This window comes from Leptidea sinapis, chromosome 1 (genome assembly GCF_905404315.1).
Source record: "Leptidea sinapis chromosome 1, ilLepSina1.1, whole genome shotgun sequence".
Taxonomy (NCBI): Eukaryota; Metazoa; Arthropoda; class Insecta; order Lepidoptera; family Pieridae; genus Leptidea; species Leptidea sinapis.
The window spans coordinates 15,668,338-15,694,873 of NC_066265.1; the positions used below are offsets into that span (position 1 = coordinate 15,668,338).

The 26,536-nt window shown below is 36.8% G+C and overlaps 1 protein-coding gene across 1 annotated transcript; it reads left to right on the forward strand.

Annotated features, from left to right (window-relative positions):
- Nucleotides 1-890: 890 nt before the first annotated feature.
- Nucleotides 891-25,138, forward strand: LOC126965316 (sodium-dependent neutral amino acid transporter B(0)AT3). Its single transcript, XM_050808858.1, has 5 exons — nt 891-1,824; nt 18,094-18,765; nt 19,429-19,790; nt 23,495-23,758; nt 24,806-25,138. Exons 1-5 carry the CDS (start codon nt 1,135-1,137, stop codon nt 24,990-24,992), a joined length of 2,175 nt encoding a protein of 724 aa, XP_050664815.1. The 5' UTR covers nt 891-1,134; the 3' UTR covers nt 24,993-25,138.
- The last annotated feature ends 1,398 nt before the right edge of the window (nt 25,139-26,536 follow it).

Genomic DNA, 26,536 nt, shown 5'->3' on the forward strand with positions numbered 1-26,536 from the left:
ATATTTTCGTTGGTTGTATTTAATACTTGTCATATTATATATTACAACATTGTTCTTTCTACAATTAACGTACAATAGCACTAGTAATTTTGTTTAAAAATTTTTGTTTTGATACGCCAAAGAAATACAACTTCTATCGTGCGTTAATATTACTTATTTGTGCGTGCGCATTGCAATCGATAGTTGAACTTAAAACTGTAACCAAATGAAGTGTTACTTAAAAAATACACTCGGAAAAATGTAATACAATATTTTTGTGAATTCATTTGAATAAGTAACAGGTAGAAAGATAAATAGCATATTTTTTATTCGCTTTTTCAAAAGTTACATGTTTAACAGCTTAAGTTATTCTACAATACCCCTTAGACAAATACTGTTTGCTTATAAAGGCATTTTGAAGTTATCGAAGGAATTGGTAATTCAGCATGATATGGTTGGTTCCTTGTCCTCACGGAATTTATTTATTTTAATTCCTAAACATAACGTCACGGTAAAATGACCAGATTGTGACCGAAGAAACTACTCTTATTTCTCTTATTTATATTACTAGTACACAAACAATGATCAATAAATTTTAAGCGGTTATTTCAGTCGTAAACTAGTAGACGTGTCTACGCTGAACGGTACTTTGACCTTTCATTAAATTGAATGGATAGACACCCCCACACCCACACGAGTTATACCAACGACGTATACTAATGGTGGGCTGATTGAAAAAGCTTTACTTAAAGCATAAAAGCCATTACTTTTACGCATGCGCCGCGAAGGACTTCCACCCCTATTGTGCGATTTTCCCGCCAGTGCACGCCCGGCAATTCCATCGGTCGCCATTCATTCTTATTTCAAAAATTATAAAATGCTCCCAATTGAATTCTCAAAGTGATTTTACAATAAGTGAAGTGAAATATCGATAGCTGTGAAGTCCAAAATGTGTCCATCGATCGATAAAGAAACGTCATTAAATTTTTGAATGGGTGATCTTTGGTGATGATAAATTATTATCCGCGTGAGGTCTGTCTAATTACAACATCAACTGATATCCAAATAACAGCAAATAAAGGGATAATCTTCAAGCTACAGATAACAATATTAATATAAGATAATTGATTGATAGTTTCTATTTGTGCTCAGAAAATGGCGAACACTTCTCATCTGATGAGACGACAGAGTTCGCGGGATCTTTATGCTCAAAGATCCTTAGAGAGAATGGAAATGAAAGAATTGCGAGGCAGATTAGTAACCCTTGAAAACGGACATCCCACGCCTCGGACCCATGTCATGTATGGAGCAACAAACCAAGCCTTCGAAGATACGAGCCCAAACAGACGCTCATCGGAAACTCCCACGAGTAAGGAGAGCTCTGTTGAAGATAGGGGGGCATTGAAACCCGAAGGTGGAGACGGTGAAAGGGAATCCTGGGATAGTAAGCTTACATTCCTCCTTGCAACTGTTGGTTATGCAGTGGGCCTCGGCAATGTGTGGAGATTTCCATATCTAGCACAGAAAAATGGAGGAGGGGCATTCCTGATACCATATTTTGTGATGTTAGCTATCGAAGGAATACCGATCTTCTATTTAGAGTTGGCCATCGGCCAGCGTTTGAGGAAGGGAGCCATTGGCGTGTGGCACCAGGTGTCTCCGTATTTGGGCGGTATTGGTATCAGCTCGGCCGTCGTTTCTTTCAACGTCGCTCTGTACTATAACTCGATTATTGCGTGGTGCCTGTTCTACTTTGCTCAGAGCTTTCAAGCGGAACTGCCCTGGTCGGAGTGCCCAAAGAAGTACTTCGATAACGGTTCTTACACAATGGAACCGGAGTGTGCCGTAAGTAAACATCCAAATACCGAACTTATATTGCTTGCTATAGAAACTATGTTTACTAAAAAAATCTACTTTTAAAATCTTATTATTTTTGTTTTTATTAAGCTACAAATTAATTTATTTTTGATCCAACCTTAGATAATTTATAGATAATTCATAAACTGTGACTGCTGTGAACACGTTGAAAAAATAACGGTGAACTGTTAGCTTCTGCATACGCACACTAACACAAAGTGACTAACATATCGTGAGTTTATACTGTTACATACATGTTACATACTTTAGACGTAGCTGTAGTGCACACTAAAGTAATAAATCTGGCCTGTTGCGTTGCCTAACAATAAGATCTAGACGTATAAATTATCTAAGAATGCAGCATCAAATCTACATATAATAATTATTATAAGGCGCTGTTTTTTCTCGAATCGATATTTTTTAATTATTCTGGTGTAATAATTATCTTGGTTTGTATACAAGGTCAACGAAAATTATACTGTCGTTCGTCCTGGATACGTGTTCGAATTTTTCAGTTTATTGGACGTCTTGAAGTACGTGAAAATTTTATTGAATGATTTTGTTACAGGCGAAGCTAATATAAAGGATAAAAATAAAGTTTTATTAATTATTAAATACTCTAAAAAAATTGATATTAATATTTAACAATTTAAATATATAATGCTAGCTGTGATTGATTTTATTATTTATTATAAACTTTTTATTAATTGTTTATATTCTAAGCAACTTATTGTTTGATTATGGTCTCTCTATGCCCAGTTGTTTTCTTTTGCATCTTCTCTCAACTGTGGTATATACGTATTTTTCTAACATTGGAAACTTTCACTGTTTGAGTTTTATTAGTGAACTTTTGATATATATATTATGTTTTACTGTTAATACCATTTGTTCTCAAAATAAATAGATTATTGTTTGAATGCCAGAATGCGTCAAACGAGTGCTACTTGGTCTGGTCGACCTGTTATAGTGAATTGTTGGTTGCGATTACTAATTACGAAAGTTATCACGACCATCATGTTCACGAAGCATCCTAACACAAACAATGAAATCAAGCTCTAAAAGATGATGCGCCCAATATACGATCTAAATATTAGTATTGATATTTAAATACAGTTTGCTTTTTATTCTTTTTTATGAAATATTTGATACTTAAACCGCTTTTTATTGTTCCGTACCTCAAAAGGAAAAAACGGAACCCTTATAGGATCACTTCCGTCCATCTGTCCTTCTCTCTGTCTGTCAAGACTATTTTTCTCGGGAACACGTGGAGGTGTCGAGTTGAAATAACACATACAGTCTCTTGAAAGCTGTTAAAAAATCAAACTTCTAAGTGAATGTAAAAAAGGTACAGGTAAAAAAAGATGATAAGATGAGAAGATAGAGTATTTTCCGTTGACCTAGAAATATAAAATATGGCAAGTAAAACGGCATTATACTACAAGCATAGGGAAAAGTCTGAAAACTATACGATTTTTGTAATTAGATCATAAAAAACAGGGTCTTTATGCAAGAAACAGCTGCAAATTTTGAATTAAGTTAATCCTGTCATGTGGGGCATGAAAGGGCTGAATTGGCACAAACTTAAACAGATTTTTAATCATTTTATGATTTTTTTTAAGTATAGGCATCTACCTATTAATATGTACGGAACACTCAGTGGGCGACTCGCACTTGTCTAGTTGATAAAGGCATAAAAGTCATTTATTTTCTCAAAATTGATTCCTTTAGAATTCTTTTTGATGTCATTTCTAATACTTCTACCGCTTCGGAAACAAATGGCGCTCTGAAAGAGAAGAAACCTTAAGTTTAAACACGATTCATATAATATTAGATGCAGCACTCTAATTTGTGTTTATAAATTAACTATTCTAAAATACTAATTAATTTAAAAAAGTATCCGTAGAGTTTCTTGTATGATCTTCTCACTTCTATACTTTTTCCGAACATATTATGGTAACCTTTAAACGAAATACTTATAATGACGATTCAAAAAAGCCTAAAATAAGCCTATTTGCATTAATTTAATTTGACTTTGAGAAGATCGTTTCTGTGACATATTTTAATTTTTACCTGTTTAAGTGGTTCTCATTCAATAAATGTCTTTGTCAGAAACAGAATCAAAATTTTCGACTTAGAGAGGAGTTAGATTAAGAGTAATGGGGCTTGAAGAGCTTCTCTTTCCTTCCACAGCATTACATTTTTTCGAGTTGAAGTAGTTTGAAAACTTCCTCAAAACTTATTATTATATTCTATGTAAACGAGTATTTTCTTTGGAATATGACGACAAATAATAGGTACCATGTTTTTTTTCTTTATAAAAATAAGGGATGACATCAGCAGAACGTTCAGCTGATGATAATTGATACGCCCAGCCAATTACAATGCAGTGCCGCTCAGGATTCTTGAAAAACTGAAAAATTCTGAGCAACACCATAATTGCGCTCGTCACCTTGAGACATAAGATGTTAAGTCTCATTTAAGTCCCAGTAATTTCATTAGCTGCGGCGCAGACCGAAAGGTCTGGAGGGCGCCGGAACAGTAATGTTTACACATTACTGCTTCACGGCAGAAAGAGGCGCCGACCCATAATCTAGCCAGCATCCGGTGCAAAGGAGCCTCCCACTGATGAAATGCATACATAACTTATAAATGAAAAATATGACATAAAACTGTCTTATACTTATTTGTTCAATATACAGATTTCTAACGATTTAACACAACTTTAATATTTGACAGATATAATTTAATAAGCTTAGGGTAAAATTTGACAATAAATTTAATGAAGTGATTTATTTGCATTTTTCTAACCTCCTTGTAAAATGAACAAGAAAAAATTTTTTTAGCTGTATTTTACTGAAATAATTGTTTTCGATTTAATTTAGATTCACTTAATTATTTGTACTGAATATTACACTGGGAATAGTTTTAATGTTATTTAAATTTAGTCATGCTAGAGTTGATACCGACTAGTTTCGGATCATTCGGAGGTCCTTACTTCTTAATAAGTGTGAGTGTAGAGAGTTCGGTAACGTTCCGTCTTGCACTACGACTTTGCGCTCGTAGTGCGCAGCATGACATGTGGTGCCAGCGGCGGGGTGTGCCAGCGGCGATGACGTGCAAAGGAGGACTGCAATTTTTGTGTCACTATTTAAGTTCGCAAAATTTTCAGTCCTAATTTGAAAAGATGAAAATCATGGTTCAAAATGTGACAAAAGCATGAATTAAACAAAATATAAAGCGTTTGTGTAATCACAAGTTGTTTTATGTATAAATTAACAAACTTCGCTGCTTCATTAAGCCACGCTTCTTAGGTGTTTAAGCCTCTAATGACACAACAAATACAACGAACAGTTCAGGCTTTCATTATTAATGAGCCGCGGGGTTTTCCCTTTGTTTTATTTCCAAAGAAAAGCTGTTTAGCGAACGTGCTACAGGCTACAAGAAGCCATAATTTGTTTTATTCCTTTCACAATTTTCATTTTCGTATAAACTTATTTATTTTATTTTTACAGATAGTGATGCGAAAACTTCAATTTTTAATAGAAAATATGATTTGTATCACTTTTATTCATTTTACTAAGGGCCTGTTTTACAATGTACAAGTATTCCAGCGAATTGTCATAGGTTAGTTAAATGAATGGCAAAATAAAAATTCGGTATTAGATAGATTGCGTTCTACAATCACTTCACCGCTATATTTATTTAGCCGATGACTTATAGGCAGGTTGGTTTGGCAATCTGGCATTCTATAGTTTCGCTTGAGGAATTGAAAAAAAAATAAATAAAGGATTTCGTGGTTTTATGAAACCACGGTAAAAGTGAAACTTTTTTTCACATTAAAAATTTTTAGTTAAACGTCTAGTTTAACTAAAAATTTTTGGAATAATATTCCATAAAGGGTATAAAAATCGCTTTATCAATCTTAATTTTATACTTGGAAAATTGGAATGATAATAGGAATAATAAAAGTAGACTAAGTCTCCAACTAATATTTTTATTGAACTCTGTGTCTTAGCCCTGGTTAAAAAGATTGATTGTAAAGGATTACATTAAACTCTGACAAACAACATTTCTGTAGTATATAGTACATCTACCGTCACGCGACATGCAACACATAGATGAAAAATTTTGAGACGATGTAATAAAAGTTTCACTTTAAAACTGTACAAAAGAGTGAAACGTTAGCTTGGTTAGTTTTAATAGTTTTATTCACTAGTGAAATTACAAAATCACGGCTTTGACAATATACCTACGTCATGTCATACACGTCTTCACTCTACAGTGCTACGGCGTAGGCGAAGCAATCCACCCACAGTGCGCGTAGAATCGTAGCTGTAGCAATATTTCGCCCACCGTATCGCTGCTACGTTGGCGTGTAGCCAACAATATTACTGAGGATAATATATTTTATTGTATTGCTCTTTTATACCTTTGTACTGAACGTTATACAATACTGAATTATCTTATTATTCAAGAGTTGTGTAGCACAATAGTGAAATAGAAACTTGCAATTGTATCGTTTATCACAGTAATTGCCAATAACTAAATAATGATTATACCTTAAAGGCCTGTAACGCTGCTATGATTCCTCTGGTGTTGCAAGAGAATGTGGGCGGCAATGGTCACTTAACACCAGTTGTACGTACGCGCGTTTGTCCTTCTTTTCCATAAAAAAACTATTCAAACTATCAACTTGATTAGTAAAAATAAACTGAAACTAAAAAGTGATTTATTTTATAAGTTTAGTCATAAATAAATATTCGAGGGATAGAGTAGATGACCAACCCCAAGTGGTGTCAACTGCCTCATAAAAGTAACCATAATAATATGTTGAATTGAATTTTTGTATTTCAGTATCGTAAAATCGTTAAAATGTTAAAGTTATATAATATCTTTTTTTTTTATAAAAAATTGACATACTTGATTCTTTGGAGGTGTTTTATTTGCTTTATTTTATAATACTTTTTCTACAAGAATTTAACAAGAAGTGTTGCTAAATGATAAGATTATTAATTTTTGGCCCTAATGAATATATGACATTTCAATTCCTTTCATTTATTTTATTGAGGGGAAAGTGCTTTGTGATGATTTACGGTCCGTTCATTATTACCCCTGTTGCTAATAAATACCTCCACTAAACCTCAGGTGGAGCAGTATCCCATTTTGTCCCAGTTTTATCCCCAAACCCTCAAACATATTCCCAATTTTTTATGAGAGTAACTCCCATAAACAATTGGGAATATAATATTAGATTAATTTTAATTTAAGGCAGGCTAGATAAATGGTGGGATGACGAACACAAGCTGGTTCAAACTAGAGAAGAATTGTCATAGACAAGGTTCAATATAAACTATTAGACATAGCACTCAGAGATGTTCTGTAGTCCAGCTAAAATAGCGCCACCTATTAGAGTGAAGAATTCAGGATTATTTAATTAAATATATAAGGGAATAGAAAAGGACATAGGGTTTTAAACGAACAAGATTTTTCGTACGAGCGCTATTCGAATTTTAAAGTGAAAAAATGTAATAAAAATTACATCGTCTCAAACTTTTTCGTATAGACTATTACTCATTTGTGCTAGTCCTCCACGCTATTTTGTTTGTTTATTGATTAAAACATAATATATAATATATAATTTCGATACATATATTAGTAATTATGTTGAAAGAAGTTTTACTTCTTCGTTTCTTTAGCCAACAATTCATATTCAAACAAAGCCGAACATATTAAAATCATTTAACACTCATAACAAACAAAAGGCTTTAAAGTTATCATAATTCCTTCCACTCTGAGACACAATCCGTTCTATTTCAGTTCACTTCCATTGATAAACGCTGAGTGAAGTAATCCAATCAGGCTTAAACAGCTCATTATGACTACTTCATATTTGAGAGATTTTACGCAGCAATGATATTTAATCTAATATATAAAATTCTCGTGTATCCGATTGTATGAAATTTTGTGTGCATATCAGGTAGGTCTGAGAATCGGCCAACATCTATTTTTCATACCCCCAATATGATAAGGGTGACCCACCCCTAGATATTTTTTTTATGTATGATTTGAAAAATACACATAACTTCAAATTTTCGCCCTTCTATGATAGACAACTATTTTTGCGTTGCGATTTTTATATTATTCTGTTCCATCCCTACACCCTATAGGTGGCACGATGGCAATCGAATACAATAATTTTATTGTAGTACGATGTATTTGATATGTCTGAGAATCGGTTGCATCTATTTTTATTTTTTATACCCCAAAAATTTTAATTATTGTTTTTTTATTAAATTACTTTATATGGCAATACTACGTTTGCTGGGCAGCTAGTGGGTATACAAAACTCAGTTCAGTGCTAGGTAGTATGATGAATCCGATGACCGAACTGTATATCCTTATTTTGTAGACTAATAACCGGAGAGCCGATTTTTGTTCGGATATACTGCGAAAACTACTTAACAGATCGGAATAATACTTAAACTAGGCGTTTTCAACCTTTTGGTATTAACGGCACACTTTTTGCACATCTTTCACGTCACACCAGTAAAAAACAGCCAAGTGCGAGTCGGACTGGCGCGTAGAGGGTTCCGTACAGTATACCCATAATATGTAGAAGATAAGGGACAGCAGAGGCTTATTAATAAGGACTCGAAAATAAATATACCTAGGCACAACTGAAAATGTTTAGAAAATGAAAAACGGCTTAATGTATAAAGCTGCCAATACTTTTATTCTTTTCGAAGTAATCTCCGTTCCTCTGTACACATCGTCGCATTCGATGGAACGACAGAGAAAAGCAGTGGGCCCATTCTTCCTTAGGGGTGTCTTCGATGGCATTTTCTTAGCGCATTAACGCTTTCACCACATCTTCAGGGCTCGTTAAGCGAATACCTCGAATTTTTTCTTTAGATCTTGGGAATAAATAAACGTCGCAGGGCGCCAGGTCAGGACTGTATGGCGGATGACTAATTATTTAACACCTGCCATAAATGGCAGACTCATACCAATGCCTAGGCTTGCCCGTATCTGCTGGTCACTCTCTTATCTTCCTCTTTATGCGTCGCACAGCACTGATATTATCTTCAGTAGTCGCTGTTAAAGGACGTCCCTCACGCGGATCATCATTGAGATTCCGGAACTCTTCAAACCAATTGTAAATAATAATAATAATAAAATGGCACGAGATGGGGCTTCATTAAGAAATGCTCATCGCAGCCTGTCATAGCTTTGTTGTTGAGTAAGAGCACAACGAACGTCATAATAAATCTTTGACCGAAAATTTTCTCTGATATGAAACCCAGATCATGTAACTGTTGATCTTGTCTTTTACATAAATTACCGGCTACGAATTCGGTACTGTATAGAAAACCTATGCAAAATATGAAATATTATTTATTTTATAGTATTATTAGTATAAAATAAATAATATTTCATACATTACCTACAATACCGGATCATACAGATTGCCAGTAACATATGCATTATAAATGCGAAATGGTAAATACAATCCAACATAAGTTACCAAAACAACTATTAAACAAAACACTTCTCCGTCTCAACACAGCTGAATCAAATAAACGTTAATGATGCCATTTTTTTTCGTTTTCTAGTGGGTCTCGGCGAACGCTAAGTGGTCGCACAAAAACTAACATAGTGTTTCATTAGCGCTTATCACAACTGTAACTTGGCTACGATTTAATAGCTGTAGCGATTTTAGTCTGTGGTTGCAATCAACATTGTAGAAACCAAAGAGAATTTAAACACTACGTTCAGTAGAAACGATTACATTTCAATTCTATCATTTTGAACAATTTTAACTTGGCTAGCAATTTTCTATTCGTTGGTTTTGACCACGTGACTTAACGTTATGTGACGTCATTCCCATATACAATGTTTTTTTTGTATTTGATAAGGTTGCTATTGAACGTAGTGTTTAAATTCTCTTTGGTTTCTATTAGCGTTGACGATTGTAGATTGTCAACAGCTAAGCCTGTTGATTTCAATGCAACATCCGCGGCACACCCGAAAATATGCACACCGACCTCCGCGGCACACGCACCGGTTGAAAGTTTAAGTTTATGATGACCAACATGGTGATTACTTATCCGGAACTGATACTTTTTGTGTTAGAAATACCAATATATTCGCAATACAAATAATTCAGTCAATGCCGTTTCACACATATTGGGTATGTTCCGGCCTTCCGATATGAACTGCGAGTACTGCACAGTGCTATCAGTGTAGAAAAATTCGTTCCGTTATGGACTGCCAGTATACTACCGCAGTACCCTAGGAAAATATATGACCACATAAATCGCCGCCATATTCTACTGTGAGCACTGGCGTTTTCGAGGTAAGGTACTCGCAGTACTTTGATCACGTGATCAGTCAAAACCACTCGACTGCCTAACGTTTTATAAACAATACCTACAGTTTAATCCCAATTATATTTAATTTGACAGTATTCAAACAACAGTTTTTTTAATGAATCAAAAAACTTTGATACACTCATTTGAATGCTGCGTCAAAAAATGCTGCTAACAGTATACGGGATTACGTTCCATTTTTATTTATTTATTTATTGTTTATTTATTATTACAAGGAAACATAACAAACACATCACAAGACAGTTCTTGTATCTCTTTCCTATATTGTTCAGTAACAATATAGGAAAGAGATACAAAATATAAATGTAGATGCGTCCTAACACATGTTTCACAAATACAATAATAACTTAATTATTAATACAATAAGAAATTAATTAAAACTAAACTTGGGGCAACGATAAGAACGATTTTGATTTTAATTCTAAACTGTGTCTGAACACAGCAGGGGAGCACGAAAATAAGTCGATGTCGAGAAAACTATTGTTTTAAGATTTACACATTCTGTGTAATGGCGCGCGAAACCCAATGTTTGTTCTTGGGGACGATAGCTCAAAAGTAATTTTCTTTAAAGTTACACAGTCTGTTATAGTGCGGCGCTGATATAGCTGAAGAAAGTTGTATTCAAGCAACAAATCATTATAGTGGGCTCGATTTCCTTTTACACGATAATTTAATGTGCGTAAGAACTTTTTTTGAACAGTCTCGACTCTTTTTTCGTGGATCGAGTAAAAAGGATTCCATATTGGGCTTGCATATTCTAGTTCTAGTTTTTTTCTAGTTTTAAATAGTAACCAATATAACTGGCTATAAAGGAACGGTTTCACAGTATACTAAATTGACGTCACACTGTACAGTGGTCGCAGTGCATATCGGAACTTACCTATTATGACATTTGTTACGCTGTCTCATCTTAACAGTACAAAAAAGTACATCGGGTACATTTAAACCGGAAAAGAGTTCTCGTACGAGCGCTATTCGATTTTTTCTTGAATTATTAGTTATTATGAATGTCAATAGTTTTCTTTTCTTTTTATATTTAGCACCACTTCGGAAAACGTTGAGTTTTAATGGGAAGGTGTGGCAAGAAATTCATTACCACTCTTTTAAATCAACATTTAAAGCTTTATCGTTTTAGAAGTAATTTCATTTACAATAGATAGGTATATGTTATTTTTTCTCTATGAAAATAAGGAACGAGACGAGCAGGACGTTCAGCTGATGGTAATTGATACGCCCTACCCATTACAATGCAGTGCCGCTCAGGATTCTTGAAAAACCCAAAAATTCTGAGCAACACCACAATTGCGCTCGTCACCCTGAGACATAAGATGTTAAGTCTCATTTGCCCAGTAATTTAACTAGCTACGGCGCCCTCCAAACCGAAACACAGTAATGTTTACACATTACTGCTTCACGGCAGAAATAGGTGCCGTTGTGGTACCCATAATTTAGCCGGCTTCCTGTGCAAAGGAGCTTCCCACTGGTAAAGTGATGCAACAAAAAATCTCAAACATCAAATACTAAATACGTTACACGAGCAAGTCAGAAGAAGTACTTAAATGTTAATTGATAAACAGAAACACAAACGCACCGCAAATAAATAAAGGTGGTTCTTATGCCTGTGTTAGACGGGCTACGAGAGCAATGGGAGTAGAGTAGTACTTACAATACGATTATGAAAATCTAATTACCTTTATATTCATGTAAACCACCTTATTCTTTGAAATCTATGTTCATTACTTCATTACTAGAGTAATGTAGACATCGGTTCGTAAAGGAAGAAGAAGAAGGCATGGGAAAAAGAACCGATAAAAACTACCAGCTAATCTTTTAAATATTACAAGATATACAGTATAATCTATGTACAATATACATCGAACAAGTTAAAGTACTAAAATAGAACTTAATAGCCTCATTTAATATTCACAAGGGGTGACGCTATTAGATTATTAATATGTATTAGAAGGGTAATAATATCAGAACAGAAAATAATGAATAATCATTATAAGTACCTACTTAGCTCTGATGTGACCGTTCGGTGTAGCAGCTACGAGCCAAATGTGTCTAAGCACTACTGCGCAGCACCAACGAAACAGTAGACTTATGTTGGAAATCCTAGCTCGAACAGCCAATCAGGAACAAGCTCCTATTGGCTGTATTGACTTAAAAATACAAATGAGCTACTTTTTAGTTTTTAACCGACTTCAAAAAGGAGGAGGTTATCAATTCGATCGGTTTTTTTTATGTATGTACACCGATTACTCTGTGATTTATGATCCGATTTACGTAATTTTTCTTTAGTCCGATGCAGAATAGATGCCATTTGGTCCCAAAAATTTACAGAGTTTGGCCCAGTAGTTTCCATTTTATGAACATTTTTTATGAAAATTTTTGTTTACCTAGATGATATAATTGTTTTTTGTGTAGGTACGGCTTTTTTAGGAATTTTCATTCAGGTTGATTATAAAAGTGAAATAAAAGATCATGCTAAACTTACACTATAAAGTCTAAATACACTCGACAGATCTCAGCCTAAGACATATGGAGGGAACGGGGATGCTTTAATTCAAATCCAAATATTTTTATTCAAAATTGGATACAAAATCACTTATTGAACGTCAAAAATTTTTAGTTATTTCATACTTTTCATAGTTTTTGAAGTCGGTTAATTTTTTTTATAAGATGTCAAAAGATAACTTTTTTAATTTTTGAACTATTTACATTGGGTTTTACTTAGTGTTATTTACTTCTCTATTAGGATTAAATAATTACATAAAAGCTTATTAATCTAACATCTGCATTTTATTAGCGATTATAAAAAATATACTAACTTTAATTCGAAAAACATGAAGCATATTTTCGTGGAACAGTATATTCTCTATTATATTTATTATAATATTCCATATTAGGAGAATCTAATTAATACCTGGTAGAAAAGAAATCATTCCCAATGTTTTCGAAACGCAGACAAAGAATTTGGCACTATTTGTGGAATCCAAATTTCTGCGTGCACAATCCCTACTAATATTATATCGTTGTAACAATATGTAGCAACAATATTATATCACAGTACCGGGAAATGACAATGTTCATTACCGCTATTATTAATTATTGCGATTATTACCGCGTGGCCACACTTGAGAAGCGAATGCCCAAGCATGGCAATAAAATTGGCGCTAATTAACTTGAATACCAATCAAGTATCAGTATAATTTTCTGTTAATTCTACTAAAGCCCCCACGAGACAGGCAACGCCTAATGTGTGGGTCAGTATGAAATGTTAATTTGTACATGTAAAGTGCGAAATCAATGTTTTTTCTTTTTATATGGAATAGGAGGGTACGGGTCACCTGGTGTTAAGTGATCACCGCCGCCCACATTCTCTTGCAACACGAGAGGAATCACAAGAGCGTTGCCGGCCTTTAAGGAAGGTGTACGCTCTTTTTTTGAAGGTACCCATGTCGTATCGTCCCGGAAACACCGCACTATGGAGGACCACCACACATCCAGATAGTGGGGATGATATCCTAATTTGTGGCGTGTCGTGCGAAGGTAGAATTCGGCGGCAGGAATTAGGTTAAACAGTTCTTTGGAACACTCCCCGTGATAAATGCGGAAGAAGACACACAACGAAGCGACGTCTCTATGCAATGCCAATTGATCCAGCCGTTCACAGAGCACTGGGTCCCCGACAATTCGAGCTGCTCTGCGTTGCACGTGGTCAAATGGATCGAGGAGATACTGGGGTGCGCCAGACCAGAGATGACAGCAATACTCCATGTGTGGCCGGACCTGAGCTTTGTAGAGTGCTAGAATGTGGGCCGGCTTGAAGTATTGCCGTGCTCTATTAATGACCCCCCGCTTCTTCGAAGCCAATTTGGCTTTACCCTCCAGATGGCCACGGAATTGGCAATCGCTAGAGATTTCGAGACCCAGTATTCCGACACTAGGCGAGGCTTTAAGGGAAGTGTTGTCGAAGAGCGGTGATACGGCAAATGGGGTTTTTTAATGGTAAACGCGCAAACTTGAGTCCTCTGGGGGTTAAATTGGACAAGGTTCAATTTACCCCATTCCGCGACCTTCTCGAGAGAGGACTCGATAAAAGACACAAGTTTCTCCCGGCACTGGTCGACGATTTCCCGAGAGAGACCTGCATGGCCCGTGTATACGGCATCACCAGTGCTGTCATCTGCATAGCAATGTATGTTGGAGGTGTCCAACATATCATTGATATGCAGAAGAAACAGCGTGGGAGATAGCACACAGCCTTGGGGCACTCCAGCGTTCACGGGCTTTGGAATCAAGCAATAACCGTCGACAATGACCTGTATGCTGCGCCCAGTGAGGAAGCTAGAGGTCCACTTGCATAAGCTCTCGGGAAGCCCAAATGATGGAAGTTTTGAGACGAGCGCCTTGTGCCATACACGATCAAAGGCCTTCGCTATATCCAGGCTAACTGCCAGGCCTTCCCCCTTGCTTTCAATAGCCGCCGCCCATCTATGTGTTAGGCATACCAGAAGATCGCCAGTCGACTGACCATGGCAAAAGCCGTACTACCAGTCGTTGATCAACTGGTGACCCTGAAGCCGAGAGCTGGCGGTTAATTATGCTCTCCATGATTTTAGAAAGCAGGGAGGTAATCGCTATAGGCCTGTAGTTTGCCGGATCCGAACTGTCTCCTTTTTTTGATCGGATGGACAAGGGCTGACTTCCATGAGTCAGGGACTATGCCTTTTGAATAAGAGTGCCGGAATAAACGCGTTAGCACCGGCGTCAACTCAGGGTAGCACAGGCCCGCTCGACTTCCTGACGTCCAACGAAAACAGAGCTCGCCGAACAGTTTTTTGTCTGAACTGTACTTCAGGCATGGAGCTCTGACACCGCGGGATGGTCGGCGGTGTTTTTCCGTTGTCGTCAAGAGTCGAGTTGGAGGCAAAAAGAGTGCACAGGAGATCGGCTTTCTCTTTTGCCTTATGGGCCAGGGTGTCATTCCTCATGTGCAACGGCGGCATGGACGGCTGGTTGAAGTTACCAAGAGCAGCTTTCGACAACGACCAGAACTTACGTGTTCCGGTCGGGTAACTGGAAAGCTGCTCGCCAATTTTGACGACGTGCTTCGATTTCGCACGGGCGGTTTGCCGCTTAAAAAATCTGGAGGCACGGTTATATTTCCTCTTCATAACTTTGCAGTTCGAATCTTTTGAGCCCAGCGCCGCAACCCAAGTTCGATACGCCTGTTTTTTTGCAGTCAGATGCTGCTTTAACTGACGCATCGAACCAGGGCTGTGATCTGCCACCGATCGGTACTACAGAGCTTGGTATAAAAATATCCATGCCCTGCAGTTTCATATCGGCTACTGCAACGGCGCAGGCACTAGGATCATCCGAAGGGAAACAAACCTTGCCCCAAGGGTAGGATGAAAAAAAGGAACGCATTCTATCCCAATCTGCTGACTTGTAGTGCCAAACGCGGCCGGTCGCTGGTGGTCTGCGACGTTGACGTCAGATAGGCACTACACTCCTGACCAGGCAATGGTCGGACGTTCAGAGAGGGGCGTCGACGATGACCTGGTAACTATCGGGATGTGTAGTCAGCAGAAGATCTAATAAGGACGGCATTTGGCTATCCACATCCGGGAGCCGCGTTGGCGACTCAACCAATTGGGACAGACCATACGCCAATGCAAAATTATGCACAGATCGCCTTGCGTAGTCTGTGGTACGTGATCCAAGCCATTCGGCATTGTGCCCGTTGAAATCAACCAAGACTACGATTTCAGCGGAGGGGATCTGTGCAAGCACGTCATCAAATGCCGCTTGAACGCAGCTCATGAGGTGATCCGTTTCTGCGTTACCACTATGGGACCTGTAGACACACGCACAGATGCGGACGCGGTCCTCTAAATCTACGCGAAACCAGAGAGTAGACAGGTCCCTACCCTCAAAATTGCCGAGACGGCGACAGCAGATATCCTCCCTAACGTAACACATACCCCGGCATGAGGCAAACAATTATGCTAAATTTTGTACCCGGGGTACGTTAAATATGACGTATCGCTAGGTCGAGATATCTGCGTCTCCGTAAGGAAACACAAGGCCGGCTGCGCCGTCTCAAGTTGGTGGTAGACGGCGTTTAAATTGGAGTGAATTCACCTGATGTTACAGAAGTCCACATTAAGCGTGGAGCGGGGTGCCGTGGTGTTGCTGCCCTGTTTGTCCTGTGAAATGCGCGGTACTGTGCCCTCCCCAGAATATGAGGGGCAGCCTGAGCGCGAATGCTCGGGGAGGGATTCTCCGGCTCTGGTAGAGCCGGTACCCTCCTGGGGATTACCCCATTAGTTTATTCGATACTAAATTAATTTTATTTAGGACCGCTCTCATATTTTTGTTCGGGCGTGATGGGGAGGGGGAGGGGGAGGGGGGAGGGGGGAAGGGATGGCCTCCGGTCCTCAACACTAACCTATGCGAAACATAGCGGCACTAGGCCGCTACTTCACGCCGGTATTCTGTGCGAGTGTGGTAAGTAACCCGGACGAGTCTGGCCCGATTGTGCTGACGTCATAAGACGGCAGCGTGACTCTCCCACTTTCAATAAGCCCGTAGTCGCCTCTTACGACACCCTTGGGCCTGGGACTACCATATTCTTTTTACGCCCCGGGGAAGCACAGGGTGAATGATTTTGTATTTTTGTATTAGATGGTCAGTGACGCTGCCGCATTGTATGTGTATAATAATATATTTCGTCTACTGTTGTTGCAAATGGTAACAATTGGATTACTCGTCGCCAATCATCATTTTGAGACGCACAGTTTTTATAACATACCAACACCTCAGGTCACCCAAATGTTGCTCTGTTTGCAGAAATTCTATGACTTTTTCATTAGTCTACTCCATAAGTATTACGTATATAATCGATGACAAAGTAAAAACACGCACATGCGATCCCGACGCGATCTAAACTTGTGAGGCCTGTGTGTTTTAAGTGAGGTGTCCAGAGAACGAATTTGGGATCATTTTTAAAATCCAGATTGTAGTCGCGCATAAATATTTTTCAAAAATATGCCAATAGTTTCAGAGGTTCTCGGTTGGTAGGTAGTAGAGAAACAAATTGGGATCATTTTTGAAATCCCAGATGGATTGGTTGACATTTTTAGAGTTCCGTACGTCAAAAGAAAAAAGTAGAACCCCCATAGGATATCTTTGTTTCATCCATCCGCCTGTCAGTCAAGTCCCTTTATCGCGTTTGAAAAAATCAAACATCTAAGTTTACGTAAAAAAAAGAAACGGCCGTTTATAATGCAAAAAACAGGCATAGAGTCAAAATTTCGAATTAAGTTAACCGTGTCATGTGGAGTATCGAATGAAAGTACTTTATTGACACAAGCTTAAACAGTTTTTTTATTATTTTATTTTCTTCAATTAATAACGAAGTTAAAAAAATACCTTTTTATAAGTATAGGTAGTTACGTAATAATATTATATACGAAACCCACGGTGGGCAAGCCCGGCTCGTATTTGTCATATTTTTGAAATGTATCAAAGTTCTTGTCGTAAAGTTACATCATACTCATGTGACCGCCTGTTAAGGTACATCTAATTCGGGGCCAATGAACTTCATCATCATTGAGCATCTATTTTTTATTTTTTACTCCCCTTTTATTTTTTATTTGTTGTTCTTTTATTTTACTTAGAAACTTGAATATTCGTTGTGATATTTCACAAAATCATACAAGAGCACAACATGTTTAACATCGAAGATTTCTTCTCAAAATTACTTCTCGGCTGTGCAATTGTAGTAACACAACCTTAATATAATTTGCTTTAACTCTCTAGATATAATATAAAATATATGTATATTTTATTTCAGATAAGCAGTCCCACCCAATATTTCTGGTATAGAACAACGCTTCAAATATCTGAAGACATCAATTACCCAGAACCTTTCAACTACAAGATTGCCCTGGCTCTGATTATCGCCTGGATCCTCGTCTACATGTGCATGATAAAGGGAATCGCCTCATCAGGAAAAGTAGTCTACGTGACAGCAACCTTCCCTTACATAGTTCTCGTTATATTTTTCTTTCGAGGAATTACATTGAAAGGCATGGGCGATGGGCTAATACACCTATTTACGCCCAAATGGCACAAAATCTTGGACCCAGTCGTATGGTTAGAGGCCGGCACACAAATATTCTTCTCGCTTGGATTAGCTTTCGGAGGCCTTATAGCATTTAGCTCTTATAACCCAGTTGACAACAACTGCTACCGAGACGCGATTATGGTCTCAATGACTAACTGTTTAACGTCCATGTTCGCTGGTATAGTAGTCTTTTCCATTATCGGTTTTAAGGCGACGATGGTGTACGAAAAATGCTTGAGCATGAGGAACGAAACACTTCTGGAGATATTTGGCGCAGCGTACAGCACCATGGCATTGCCTGATGCAGGTGAGAACATCAGTATTGATGTAAATGGAACTACGACTCATATGATGATGCCGACATTACCTGAATGTGACTTGCAGAAGGAATTAGACAATGTAAGTTGTACTTATAATGTTGCTCAATATTTTTTTAATGTATAAGATATAACGCTATTGCAGGTCATGAAAAATTCACTTTAGGCATACTACGTTGGCAGAACCGTTTATTCTCACGGTGCGTTCGTTCTAATCCTCGCCCGCAACGCACCAAGGCGTTTTCGCTTTTCAAATTCATGTGGACGGTTTTGTTATGCCAATAAAGGACGAGACGAGCAGGACGTTCAACTGATGGTAATTGATACGCCCTGCCCATGACAATGCAGTGCTGCTCAGGATTCTTGAAAAACCCAAAAATTTTGAGTGGCATTACAATTATTGCGCTCGTCACCCAGTTTGCCCAGTGTTTTCATTTATTCAAAGCCAATACAATCAAAAACATATAGCAAAATTTGCCAAATCGGTCCAGCCGTTCTCGCGTTTTAGAGAGACTAACGTTGCCAGTACAAACTACAGTATAAAGTTGCCGTAATAGATATAAAAGCCAATACTTAATCTAAGGGTATATATTTTTACTTGTTCGAGTATGAATATTTGAATGAATACCGGAATTTCTCAAAACGCGGGTATATTTGTCTGAATATGTCAAAAGGAATTTTTCCAACAAAAGATATTAAAAGATTAACTTCAAATTACTCAAATAATAAAATATTTTCATTTCAGACGGCATCTGGCACTGGCCTCGCATTCATAATATTCACGGAAGCCATCAATCAATTTCCGGGCGCACAATTTTGGTCTGTCTTATTCTTTTTAATGCTCTTCACTTTGGGCATTGACTCTCAATTCGGAACGCTGGAAGGAGTCGTCACCTCAATTGTAGACATGAAACTGTTTCCGAATCTTCGCAAGGAGTATTTAACCGGAGGAATATGCCTTATATGCTGTCTATTATCTATGGGCTTTGCACACGGAGCAGGGAGTTATATTTTTCTGCTGTTTGACATGTACAGTGGAAATTTCCCATTGCTGATAATTGCGCTATTTGAGTGCATTGGGATTTCTTATGTCTACGGTGTCAAAAGGTGAGCATTGAAATAACCTAAAGTATTTGTTTTGCATAAGAGCTGTATTGGATTATTAGGTAAAGGGGTAGATAGATTTATTAATAAAATGTAACTTTCTGTCGCACTCATCAAAAACAGAAACATCGGTGCAAACGACTTAGTAATTATAACTTTTTATCAACAAAAGTTTCATGTTTGGTGTTCGTAAAATTTAAATATGCAGATGAATTAACAAGAACGTAGTTTTTTGTTTATTAGTAACTCAACAATACAGCGTGGAGCTACAAATGCGGTATTAATAACGCACGGGTAAAGATATTCAACAATAATCATACAGAAACGAGTGTGCTGTACACCAGGACTGATCACCGTTCGCGTAGCGCTACCGTTCGTTCGTAACGCAATTGACACGCATTCACCAGCTTCCTCTCCAAGAAAAGAAATCACCGTTCGCGTAGCGCTAGCTTTTTTTCGTAAAACTCTCGGCACGATTGCACCAGCTTACTCTCCAAGAAAAGAAATCACCATTCGCGTAGTGCTAGCGTTTGTTCGTATCGCTCTTAACACGCATTCACCAGCTTACTCCGCAAGTAAAGAAATCACCATTCGCGTAGTGCTAGCGTTTGTTCGTAACGCTCTTAACACGCATTGACCAGCTTACTCCGCAAGTAAAGAAATCACCATTCGCGTAGTGCTAGCGTTTGTTCGTAACGCTATTAACACGCATTCACCAGCTTACTCCTCAAGTAAAGAAATCACCGTTCGCGTAGCGCTAGCGAAATAACAATTATCTATGAAATTCATACCTGTTATTTCGTAGCAGCAAAAATTTATTTATAAATAAAAAAAAATTAATATAACACTGAATCATTATCCTTTTAACATTTATCGCTTCATTGTGTGTTTTCTACCGCATTTATCAGCGAGTGTTCCAAAGAGTCGTTTGACCTGATTACTGCCGCTGAAGTGTGCAAAATGCCACAAATCAGAATATTTTCCCCACCGTGTGGATGTATGGCGTTCCTTCACAGTGCGGACTCCAAAGAATTTTCTTCCACGTACAAGCAAACTATGGAATGAGCTGCCTTGTGCGGTTTTTCCAGGACGATTCGACATGAACAAGCCGGCAACACTCCTGTGATTCTTCTGTCCTTGCATGAGAATGTAGACGGTGATTATAATTATCAGGTGACTTGTACGCTCGTTTGTCCTCCTCTTCATTAAAAAATTTGCTACAAGCAATTTTTGATTCTGAGTGAATGTGTCACTTCTGAATTCTTTTGGTATTGTCAAGTTAACATCAGGAGTGGATTCCCAAAACTACTTGTCGCTTTTGTTTCTGATGAGAAGTCTCAACTTTTCTACAGTTACGGGATCAGGTGGTTCAATGGCTAATTTTAATTAAAAGTAAAGTAACTTTGAAAAAAGAAATGTCTTGAGTTTTCATATAAATATACCGCTGATATAAGTTAAATTCTATAATAATAATAATAATAATAATAATAATAATAATAATAATAATAATAATAATTCTTTATTTGCATAATGTGTGTATACAAGTTAACAAAATAATTCTATACGAATCCACACATTAGCCAAAAAGGGCATGCAAATTACATTTCCTCCATGTCATTATATAATAATAAAATTCTAAGATTACAGCACATAATATTTCATTGTTACATTACATTAGCATCTACACAAAATATACATGTCATATACATATTATGTAGTCAAAGTTAAACACAAGATTATAAAAAAAAAGAAAATCACAAATTTAAAAAGTCGGATACAGCATGAAAATTGTAACTAATTAGCCATTGATATAATTGAGTTTCAAAAGGACCGATATTCAACATTTTAATAGTATCGGGAAGTTTATTAAATATTTGAATACACATGGCATGACAATTTTTAGTAAACAAAGTAGTCCTGGGTGCTTTTTTGTAAACAAGTCTATTTGGATAACGTTGGTCGCGGTCATACATTTCCTTGGCAGTGGTGAAAAGATATTTATACCTCTTTACAAAAATGCTTATTTCGTAAATGTATAGGCACGGCAAGGTTAACAATTACAGTTTAATAAACAGCGGTCTACACGATTCGTACGGACCTACCCCACAAATCGCACGGACACATTTTTTTTGTGCAATAAATGCTTTTTGGATGTTTACGCCATTACCCCAAATTATAAGACCGTATCCCAAGATAGATGCAATATGATCATGGTAGGCTGACAGTGTGGTACCTAAATCTGTAATTTTTCGTAGGCGCCTCAGGGCATAAACAAATTTATTTACTCTACCACAGACCTCATTTATGTGTGATGTCCATTTAAGTTCATTGTCTAAAATAATACCTAAAAATGAAGTTTCCTTTTTTTCATCCATAATGACGTCATTATATTCTATTTTTAAATTATTACGTAGAACTTTTGAAAATGTCATGTAGTTCGATTTAGTTAGATTTATTTTAAGATTATTCATACCAAGCCATTTAATCATTTTGTCCATATTATTTATAATGTCATTGTTAAATTTCATAATATCAAAGTTTTTAATGTCAGATTCAAAAATTATCGAAATATCATCCGCGTATAGAAATATTTTATTATTTGTAACGTCTATAATGTCATTTATGTAAAACAAAAATAGAATTGGCCCCAGGACACATCCTTGAGGTACACCACACTGGTTAAATGTATATTCAGATTTGTATGTTTCTTTCTCACTAATTTTATTAGTCCGAGTAATAATTACACTTTGTTTCCTATTTTTTAAATATGATCGGAACCAATCTAACACAAGCCCCCCTATTCCATATGCCTCTAATTTTTTTAATAATAAGTCATGGGACACTCTATCAAAAGCTTTTGACATGTCAAAATACTGTAGTCAATGTTTTTGTGTCAATATTTTGAGCAATTGAGTGTGATAAAGAATAGATTGCATCATTAGTAGATCTATTTTTCTGAAAGGCAAATTGTTCATCTTTAATTAAATGAAATTTATTACTGAACTCCTTTAACCGTAATCACATACATTTCTCAAAGATTTTTGATATGATAGGTAGGTATGAGAGTAATGGGTCTGTAATTTTCAATGTTATTTTTATCTCCGTTCTAGAATAGGGGGCTAATTATGGATATTTTAAGTTCTTCAGGAAAAGAACCTCAAGAAAAGGATATGTTAATTAAATGTGTCAGCACGGGTACCAATTCTGCTTGACATTGTTTTATTACTTTTGTACATATCTCGTCATATCCATCGTTTCACCATATAACATAAAAATCATAAAAAAAAGTGTGTGTAAATGCAGGCAAGAAGCTAAACTTCTTTGGCGTAAAACAAGAATCCTTATATTTTTTATACCTCGTGCTATTTTACGTTTGTACAAAGAACAATATTGATATAAAGGAGGTATTAAATACAATAAATGAAAATATACCGCATAATTTAGTTATAGCGTTTATTTAAATATCATTAAATTATTTTATACATTTAGATAGATATTTTATTTAACAATTTATACTTAATGAAGTTTATTTAATTCTCATCCATTGGTTGTGATTCAGTAGACATAATATGAGTTACATGAGACTTAAGGTAGCTGAAATATGATACAAATGGTCTAGTTGACCAAGAAATTCACTCTCACATAATTTTTCCCTAATAAATCGCCAAAAGAAAAATACCTTTAAAAATTGAGATATAAAATTTCAGATTTGCAGATGATATAGAACTGATGACTGGACAAAGGCCAGGTATATATTGGCTTATATGCTGGAAATATCTGTCTCCACTGGCCATGATATCCATCCTCGTGTCCTCATTCGCCGAGCTGGCGGTTGAAGGCTCCGGGTACGACGCTTGGATCACCTCAGCGGGCGACACGGTGAGGAAGTCCTGGCCAGGGTGGGCTATATTCCTCGTGTTAGTGCTGGTTCTTGCTTCCGTGTTGTGGATACCAGGAGTTGCCATATGCAGGTGAGATATTTAAACGTTCAATAAAAAAAAACGGGTTGCACTCCGGGAGTGCCGGCAGAAGTGAAAACTTGAACATTATCGTTGTGTATTTTTGAATATTTTGGAATGGTTAGGGAATAATTTCGCATGAATTGTTTTATTAATCAGAATAAAAGTACTAAGATTTATATGGTTAAATACAATATTCATTTATTGCGCTATCTCACACAAAAATTTCAATTTATATTACATAAAAAATTTAACTCTTACAATTATTTTACATTATCAAGTTTATCTTTCAGAAATATCAACTTTCATCCATAATTTTAACGACTGTCTTACGAATTTTCGATCAGGTCACGTGTCACAAGCCAAGAGTAGTGCTCAACGCCGCTAAAGAAGTTTTCATTTCAAAAATAATCGGGAACTATATGACCTATGATCAATGGGGCTGAAATAATAACATAAATCTTAATATATATAAATTACGTGACACGTTGTTTGCCCGCGATGGATAAACTAATGAATGGATTTTAATGGGGATTACTTCATGGAGTGCAGTTTGGGCCAACTTGAGAGATAAGATAGTTTATATTTCGATTTGGGACCCATAATTATTTTTATTTTCAATATTTGTTTTGTATGGACGTATTTTCTATGAGAGAATTTAGTGACGCACGGTTTGACAGTTCTGCTGTGAAACAATTTCATTATAACAACAGGGAGCTTTTTTTACGTCAATAAATTATCTCATAGAAAATATGTCCATACAAAACAAATATCGGGCGACGGGGGACACATCAAAAGAAAACCAAATTGTTGTTTTTATTTAATTAAATACCGAACACTTTCATATTTATTCACCTTTTAAACCTTCCCTGGACTTCCACAAATAATTCAAGACCAAAATTAGCCAAATCGGTCCAGCCGTTCTCGAGTTTTAGCGAGACTAACGAACAGCAATTCATTTTTATATATATGGATTTTCTATTTATAACCAAATTTTTGTATCACACTGTCACTGAATCAATAAACCTCTCATTTCTAACATATTTTTAAAATCTCCAGATACTTCGGTTTTCCCATAATTGAGGACGAGGAACGCGCTTGGTTTCCGGCTGAAGACCTGCGCGACTTCCACGGCATAGAGCCAAGACCTGTGACTGCGTTGGACACCCTGCTGTTCTGCACCCGCCCGGACGGCAGCGAGGGCTGCTGCTGGCCTGGTTGCTGCGAAACTGATGATGAAGAGTAAAGCGATACGTTTTGTAGTATTTTTCTTCGCACTAAAGGAAGAAGTATTCTTTTCCATCGCCAACACAATTCTCTGCCCTATCTTTTCGCTCGTGAATCATAAGAACCAATATTGTTGACTTTCTTTTCACAATTTTCTCAGTAGCTATAAGAAGAACCAACAATAGCAAGGATCGTGCTATTGTAGTGTTAAGTTTCGAATGACATCCATAAAAATACAATTAACTGGAACATTATAAACTTTTATAATTCTTCATTGTTACGTTTTCTATGTTTGCATTAATTTATAATAATAAGTCTTACACGTGGACTAATCTGCAAATTGTGTGACAGAAAGGGAGTAACATCCTGATGATTTGTTGAGAACAGATAATTTGGTTCCGTCATACAGATACACACCTTCCTAACACCTTCAAAATATAATTTCATTGCCCATTCTTATAAATATAACAGATAATGTTAATTTGGTATTGTCATTTTAATCTTACCATACCACGTTGCCTGGCTCTATTTACTCAAGCATCAAACCAGAATCATTTTATATAAATAATATTATAGTAATTTTAATTAAAATGTACTACTGCTACAACAAAAACGGTATAATTTGAGATGAACGTCTGTTATGATCTTCGTGTGATTATTTTTAAGAATATGACGTCCTCTAGAATGTTTAATAGCCGAGCCGGTCTTAACTAGTTTTAAAATTAAAACTCAGTCCTTGTAGAATAGTGTAGGTAATCTAGAAAGACAATACAAGCAGAGGCGGATTAAATGTGGCACACGGTCTGGGCACCCACCTAATCGGTGTCCATAGCGGCCAAATATTTAAACATTTTAAATGGTATTTATACAGCAACTACTGCGGGATAAAGAGCGTACCATTTGGATCTCTATCTACTTACAAGGGACAATCAAAGAACTTTCAAAAAAATACTATACAACTCTATCTATAGATTTCACTTTTTTTATAAATATTGTGCGTCCTCGCACCTAGGCACGTGCCTAGTTTGCCCTAGGGATAATCCGCCTCTGAACTTATGATAGTTCATTGTTAATCTATCTGCGTACCGTGGCCGGATCATTGTGGCTTTGTAGTGAAAGTCACTCTGCTTTTACCAGTATCAGATTTAAAAAGGTCATAGAATATGGCCGATGTGTGTGACGAGTAGAAGGAAGCGTTTTTGCAAATACTGATTTTTTGCCATAAGATTTTTAGATCATTCTAGAGATTCTCTAGGAGCCTAGGAGGATTCTAGAGAAGAAAATCTTGTAATGCACCCAACAAAACTTCAGTGATTGAAATCACATCATAGTAAGGCCCTTTTCATACGTCCCGGTTGCCGGCGCCGACTGTCCTGTAACACATTCAGCTTTCACACGACCCGATATTGTATCCAGTAGCATTCTTACTGTCGACGTCAGTACAGTAACGTAGTGACTACGCATTCATAATTTAATTTTCAATCTTCTCTAAAAATTGAACCTGAACAATTAATTGCCATGTGGATGTTGTACCGAAGATACTATCGCCGGAAAAAGAAGTTA